General features: G+C 39.5%; 1 protein-coding gene across 1 annotated transcript; it reads right to left on the reverse strand.

Annotated features, from left to right (window-relative positions):
• Nucleotides 1-1226: 1226 nt before the first annotated feature.
• On the reverse strand, nucleotides 1227-7142 carry LOC137298989 (uncharacterized). Its single transcript, XM_067831450.1, has 5 exons — nucleotides 7017-7142; nucleotides 2920-3027; nucleotides 2521-2602; nucleotides 1621-1782; nucleotides 1227-1309 (listed from the first exon to the last, which is right to left on the reverse strand). Exons 1-5 carry the CDS (start codon nucleotides 7140-7142, stop codon nucleotides 1227-1229), a joined length of 561 nt encoding a protein of 186 aa, XP_067687551.1.
• Nucleotides 7143-8023: the final 881 nt, after the last annotated feature.

The raw sequence follows: 8023 nt of genomic DNA on the forward strand, positions 1-8023 counted from the left end.
TAACTAGAGTTCAGTATCTGAAGCTGAAGACAAACAGGACGTTTCATAGTAACTACAATTCATGTTGAGTGGATTTAAAGATTTGAAGCTGAACCTCAAGATATTCCATTTTGATTTTGATTTAAAGCTGATTAGTCATACAGTTAAGATTTGCAACTCAAAACTTATAGAATCTACAGAACATGACCGCACATCGCCCGAGAAGACACTAAATTGGAACTGGGAGAGCCTGTTATGGAAACAAACGCACGTGCGTGTATTTGAATCTCTCACCGCCCATGGCATTATCCATATTAAAAGATCACACGAGGCAACACAATTCCATTGGCTACGTTCTTGGTACTTTCAATATGACTCGCCTCCATTTATTCAATATATTGCACCTAGCAATATTCCAGCTATATGGCGGCGGTCTGTAAATAATCGAGTCTGGACCAGGCACTCCAGTGATCAAAAACATGAGCATTAATCTGCGCAATTTGGAACGGTTGACGTGTCAACCAAGTCAGCGAGCCTGACCACCCGATCCCGTTAGTCGCCTCTTACGACAAGCATAGTCACCTTTTATGGCAAGCATGGGTTGCTGAAGGCCTATTCTACCCCGAGACCTCCTCGGGTATTCAGTATATAATTTAATAGCACGAACAGCTGCACTTCGTTGCATTTAGTTAACACTGATTATGTCTATGACCTGTTCATCACATGACCAGTTTTTCAAATGTTTGGTACCATAAACAATCTCCGAAAGTTCCTCCTCCTCGGGCTTTATATTTGCTACCAAATCCTCGGAGTCGTATTTTATCCTTTGTAAATAGGAAACAGATGATGTGGTTTCACTCGTCCCCTTTGTTTCAAGATCTACTGTAATAGCACGAACAGCTGCAAGTCTTTGCTGTTGGTTAACCTCTTCATCACATCGCCCATTTTTCCAATGTCTGGTGTCATAAGCAACCTCCGAAGCAAGCGAAGACAGCACACACACACACATGCAACAGTGTTGTTGCAAAACTTACGTTGGACCACACTGCGAACTTAAGACACGTGGAAGACACTGTGAACGTCCGTTACATAGATGACATAACCAGAAAAGGTAGCGCCTTTTCTGGAGTTGTGGTTAGAATGGAAAACAGAATTTGCCATACTTCAAAGTATGTTTATTGATTTAATGACATGTCAAGTAAAACAGACAACAATCAGGTATACATGTTCAAGTGCAGCGTCACATTTTAACAGCTGAGGGGGACGCTGAAGGCTTCTGGATCCGTGATGCCTGTTTTAAATCCGTTGAAGTAGAGTTCCCTATCTGGAGCTGAAGCATGATATAAAGCAGAACCTCAAGATATTTGACAGGTCATCGCGAGGTTTCTAAACCTTATTACTAACACATGAAACTCGTGGCTGGCCGTTTGGATTACCACTATCACAGTCTATTGTAAATCTATTGGTAAGCTCGCCATACACCCTCCCGAAAGTAGCAGGAAGGCGATGTTTCATTCCACTGAAATTCAATACCAGATGATTGTAGACATACTGTCTCACAGAGACCTTATGCCGTCGAGTAAGTTGACAGCGGCCCCCTGTTTCTGCAGCCAAGTCTACCTTTGTAAAGGATCTACTCACGACTTGCTGCCTGGTTGAAGATTCCCAAGTAGGTTAAGACACAGTCAGGGTCGGTGACGCCCATGGTCAGGTTAACAGAGCTGATAGTTAAAAACCAGTTGTCGGACTTCAGCCCGCTTCCCTCAAGGCCTATGTAGCTTGATCCAAGGTCTGTACTATCGTCTGTACAGAAGCAGACCATTGCCGTGTCAGATTCAAATGGAGAAAAGATGATAGTCATTCTGATGAGGTCTTACTCGTGTTTTGCAACAAAACAAATGACTTTGCACGTGTTTAATGGTTGCCTGATGTAGAATCTCTTAAGGAACACTTCATCGGAACACAATGTCATCCTCTTACTACTTTAAATACCGTGCAACTGACTTTGTCATTGGCGGATAATTCTGGTGACTATAGAAACCAGATATGGTTATCATCCAGGTTTTGGATTTCATCAAATTGGCTCAGTGCCAATTGCAATATAACTTGAGAGAAGGTCTGAACTGTTGTCTGAACAAAAGGAGACCGGCGGCATGTTATGTAACTAAACACATGATCTAGGTGGTTTAGGGATTTCACCTCATGTAAAAACGCTATAATATTGAGTAGGCTGTCGTCTACACGGAAAGAGACCACTGATATGCTTTAGTTGTGTGTCAGTTTCAAGAGAGAAAAGACGACAGTTATTGACTTATTTAAATGGGGTCTTGTATAATTCCCAGTTATGGTGTAATGCGTTTTCAGCTGAAGGACTGACTTGCCTCTGCATGTCTTTCGTGGATGCCCTTTTGCAGAAAGCTCTGGTATTCACAACTACATGATCTAACAATAAGGATATAATAATCGTCTACATCATTTCGTAAACAAAGACTGCTATATATTCCATAAACAAAGAGCGCTTTTGACAATAGAGTCACTCACTCGGGATGCAGTTTGGAAGGAGGACGTCATTTGGGGTGTCTTTGGTACATGTTCCATCGGCCAGGATGGTGTAGCGTTCGTTCTAGCAAACCAAAACAAAACATTTTAAACAATCCTCTAGGTATTGAAACTATGCTGTACACAAAACCACAATGATTCTGATTTGTTGAAACCATTAACAAATGAAGCCCTGGTTGGGTGATGCCTGACAGCATGGTGCCTCGAAGATATCTACATGGTTGATAACCACGTCTCATTAACCTTTGTGTAACACACATAACCATGTCCTTATTGTTTGTATCTAACACAGAGAACCATACCTTAATTACCTGTATGTAGCACGTACACCTGTACATCAATTACTGCAAACCATTGAACTTGTGACCATTTCCATTGTACCTTTTGATACGACGTGACAATTCTGGTTGACTTCTGAGTTGATCCATACAGAGTGTATTGGATAGCAGTTGCGACGTTGTTCCAGTCGTAGTAGAAGTCAGCATTTATCTAAAATATATAATACAAGACAAATTATTTTACCGGGAAGCAGGAATATTTTCAGTGTTTCAGGAATATTACCATTTGTACATTTGTAGCAGATACATTCCTGTTGTAATTACATTTGCTCTATATTTGAAAATACTTTAAAGGAAACTTTATGCTTGTCTTTTTGATATTTCACATTACTACTACTACTACTACTACTACTACTACTACTACTACTAATAATAATAATAATAATAATAATAATAATAATAATGTCAAACACCTTGTCAGTGGATGCCCTTCCTTGGCACAAACAGCATATCTTAAAAGACATGATGGCATGGCTCGCTGCTTTTATTATCGTCTCCGCCATGCCTGTGGCTTTGACTCCGAGGCCCATCCATGGTATGACCCTGAACATGTCCAGGGCGTCCTGGAAAATGACAGCTACAAACTTCTCTGGAATAGGCCAATGTACAGCCTGAGACGAATTCCAGCCAACAAACCTGATCTTGTCCTTTTTGATAAAGCCAATGAAATTATTTATATCATAGAATTTTCTGTCCCTTTTGACAGCAATGTGATTGGCAAAATTCAGGAAAAGCATGATAAATATGCGGACCTCGCCTTTGAAATGTCTCGCTTACATCCCAAGTACACTGTCGTCAGGCTCCCCATTGTTCTCGGTGCCCTTGGTTTGGTACCTCCTGATCTCTTGGCGCAGATGAGGAGAGTGCCCAGGTTCTCCACCGGGAGCACAGCCCTTCTGACAATCTGGGTAATGCAGAAGGCTGCAGTGTTGGGGAGCCTTCATATTCTCCGGAAAGTTCTTGGTGGGTTCGACTAGGCAGTGTTTCCTGGGAGAAGTCCCATTCGCTGTCTGGGCTGCGTGTAGAGGGGGCGAGGGCCCTGAGCTGATGATGAGCTTGACCAGCCTGACTGTGCCAGGATCACCCGAACCCTCTCTGCTGCATTTCAATTTTTAATCTGTTAAAAAAAGGGCCCCGTGCTTCATCATCATCATCATCATCATCATCATCATCATCATCAAAAGTTGTTTTACGTAAGAAGGTCACGGGCCCAAGATTTCAGAATTTTAGGACCTACTTCCATTTTTCTTTTCTCTTATTTTGTATCATCCTCATACAATCATCATCATCATCATCATCATCATCATCATCATCACCATCATCACCATCATCATCATCATACAAATATTTGTATAGCGCCAATATGAACATTCACAGCTGGGTAGACTGGGACACATACAATACTTTGTCCAAGTTTAATGCACGTTGCTGTACCCCCAACTGGGTGTTTGTATCATGTGGCCACTATCTGGTCATATACCAACGGATAAAACGAGCCAGATTGTTCATGTCTTTTGGCTTTGTTTAAGGATAGTGCTAAACGATATCACATTAACCTGCAAAGTATTAGGCACACATCTGCTCCGAAGTTCTTTATGAGCCGGACAGTTCAACCAAAAGTGACATTCATCTTCGAAATCTACAAGACACTCTCCAAGGAATACATCAATATTGTGCCACCTTACTAGTACGTTATTCTTTAAACGTAAGACAGCAGGTCTGAATTTGACCAATACTTTATGGAATTGATATTGTATATTGGAAGACATATACCCTTCTGACTCAACTAATAACGTGAACTGTTTTCAAACTTAGATGTCCAATTTCAGTGAAACATGTTGACTAAGCGTTATTTGAAAAGTTGAATTTGAAAATATGAATCTTTGCAAATATGAATTTGTAAATATGAATTTGAAAATATGAATGAAAACCAGACAAATCCAAAACGGTGTGAGCAAAGTATATGGCGGATCTCAGACGCCCATTGCAGTACCTAACAGTATCTAGGTACACCATAGTATATGCCTTTAGTTGTTAGTGAATTCTTTTAATGCTATCGTATATTTTAACCCTCCAAACTTGTGACCGATATAAATACATGGTCTGAATTTGGCTGTCAAACATTTGAAAAATACTAAAAAGTCCTAATTTGCTTAAGTTTATAATTAATTCCATTACAACCTTCTTACTACTGGCTGCTAGGACCACATGTACAGGTGAACACAAAATCTAGATATTTGTAGCTGTTTACGCCTTCCTTGTTTCTCACACTGTAAAGTCAGTTTTCCTTTAACTGCTAATTTTAGATTAATCTAAATTTACATTATATCCCCATTTATCTGCTTGCAAATATAAAGTGACTAGCTCACACAGAAGACCACGACCAGTATCTGACAAAAGAATTACATTAGAATTTGAAATTTCTAGAGAAAGTTCAACCAGAATAACATTGGACTCAACATGGAACCCTGCCGTAAACCAAATGGACACTAAAAAATTTCCGTTAACTCGGACTGTACTCGGACACCCGATTTTACTGTTATATATAAGTTCAAAACAGTTTGCACCATTCTACACTTCACGCCGTATGGTGAAAGCAATTTCCAGAGTTTACACAGTTTATATTCATTTACAAAATGCAACGTGTTTTTTTAAAGATTTAATGAATGCAGCGTATATGTTGTTCTTTTTCTACACAGAGTTTTCTCGATGATAGCACGAAAAGTGAATACATGGTTAACAACTGAACAGCCCTTCCGAAAACCAGCTTGAGTTTATTATACATCCAGTGTGCCGACCGGCCACAGACGCTTAATCTCCGAGAAGCACTGAGAAAACTGTGTGGTCCGAAGTAAAAAGCTCCACCATTCAGAACTGTTACTGTCATGTAGATTTCTTTTATAAGTGAGTTTTGTCACGTGTATGTATAATCTACCAGACATGATTGTATGCATTGATTGGTTATTATATGAATATTCAAGTTATTATGTCTACAAACTGTAATAAGCCTTTTGAAACTTGGATACGTTCGTATGTTTTTGTATTGCCATGTCAAAGGGAAGTAACTCTACTGTAGTTGTGTTCGTTTCAGCAGTCCGTACGTTTCACTATCCGAACGTTTTTGATGAAAAACAGAAGTGTCCTGATTAACGCGGCCTGACTGTATATAACATTTGCTCATCTTGTAAGTCTTTCATTTAAAACACAAGTTATATATTTTCTTGAGTGAGCGGAGTGAAGATATTCCTCGGTAACTATCATGAATATTTGCATCACCCCTTTTGTGCAAAGGAACTATAATTGTTTTACTTCACATGTGGAAATCAAACGTTTAAATATATTTTATTGAGCATAGTCACTAATAAGAGCATCATTTTAGATTCACTTGTTTTAATCATTTCTATACAGACGTTATCAATACCTGGAGATTTACCATTTTTCATATGCTGTATATCCTTGTGAAGTTCCTCTTCCGTTATGGTGGATTCAAGTATCTCCTTATCAACTTCACTCATTTCGAGAAATTTGTCTAAATTTAGCAGCACATCTGGTTCATTTGTATCTCTCCTTTTGAAAAGTTATTAAAATGATCGTATCATCTCTCTTCAGCTACATAATCCGTACAGGAGTTTAGCTTGAAATCTTTCTCAGCTCCCTCCAAAATACAGTGGAATTGATCCTTGCTAGATGTACTTTATTTGTTTATGTCGAAAGAGGCGACTAACGGGAACTGGTGGTTTAGGCAACCTGACTTGGTTGACACAAATCATTATAACCCACTTGCGTAAACAACAAACCAACCAACCGGTTACAATTGGTTTTCATCAACTCATGCTTGCCGTAAGAAGCGACTGACGGGAATGGATGATCGCTGACTTGGTTGACTCATGCACGTATCCAATTGCATAGATTGACACTCATTATCTGGAGTGTCTGGTACAGACACGATCTTTTACAAAATGTAGATATAAAGCTGGACTGTTGCACAATGCGGCTTTAAACAACAAACTTCTAGTAATACCACTGAGAATAGAAATGATCATTTGGTGGTTCTTGAGAAAATTCTATTGTTATTCGTACCACACAAATAAAATCTATTGTTACATTGCCACTATGATAAACGTGATATTTTGTACTTACATTATTTCCTTGGGTAGGCGCGCGAACATCAAACACTTTTGCTGACCAAGCGTTTGCCATGCAGCAAGGTGTAGATTGACCCTTGACGGCAGCCAGGCAGGACAGAGTGACCACAAGCAGCAGCATGTTAGACGTCAGACGTTGGGTGGAATGGTGATGATCAACTAGCCGCAGGTTTTATAGGCACTTGTTACGTTTCGGCGACTGTATACACCCTTATCTGATGAAATCGGAAACAACATTCACGTCAATCAATGTTAATAGATAGCGTTTCAGTGTAACTTCAGATCCTAAAACTCTGCGGAAAGTGAAAGATTAGTGAAATATTCAAACATATGTAAAAAGTCAGATGTATGTCACTGCAAGTGCAACAACATGGCCAACAAAAATGTGTTCCTCATTACAAACACATGACAATATTTGTTCGAGCAAACAGGTCATATTAAGCTTATCTGTTCTCCATGGGATTATGGCTTGACGTTTGCGGCGATTCAGTGCATATTTCGCAATAAGAAGCGCCTTTCGAAACATGGAACGGTATGTGTGTCCTTTCGACCACATTGTACCTGAGGTCAAATGAACTTAATCATCCGCACATCCATCTGGTGCTACACGGCTGAGAGAATGACTGTTGAACATACATAGGCCATTCTTGTTCAATAGTCAACTTACTCTGTTCCACACTGTTCCAACACAATGAGGTCTGTTTGAATATGGGACAGATCTGTTGAAAAGCATCAAGCTGGGTATATTTCAATTGTAAATTTAAAACTGCACACTGCATATGAGTGAGTTATGCGTCTTATCTTTTTAATTCAATATTGATTTGTCAGTCCAAATTGAAGACAGTTTTGTTGCTACAGATACATCTGTTACTTCTGCCTACATCAAACGAACGTGTCTCATGGTTAGAACAAGAAAATACTTTTGTTTTGTTTTTTGTCATCTATCACAAGCATTTTCTGGGAATATAACGCCCAATAAACGCCTTGATTTTCCGACGATAA

This window comes from Haliotis asinina, chromosome 10, assembly GCF_037392515.1.
Source record: "Haliotis asinina isolate JCU_RB_2024 chromosome 10, JCU_Hal_asi_v2, whole genome shotgun sequence".
In the NCBI taxonomy this organism is placed as follows: Eukaryota; Metazoa; Mollusca; class Gastropoda; order Lepetellida; family Haliotidae; genus Haliotis; species Haliotis asinina.

Excerpts from the sequence above, each read along its gene's own strand:
- LOC137298989 (XM_067831450.1), bottom strand. The coding sequence starts at position 7,142 with ATGCTGCTGCTTGTGGTCACTCTGTCCTGCCTGGCTGCCGTCAAGGGT. Across the intron at positions 2,603-2,919 it reads TTGTCACGTCGTATCAAAAG|AACGAACGCTACACCATCCT; the intron begins GTACAATGGAAA and ends TTGGTTTGCTAG. Across the intron at positions 1,783-2,520 it reads CCTTCCAAACTGCATCCCGA|ACGATAGTACAGACCTTGGA; the intron begins GTGAGTGACTCT and ends GCTTCTGTACAG.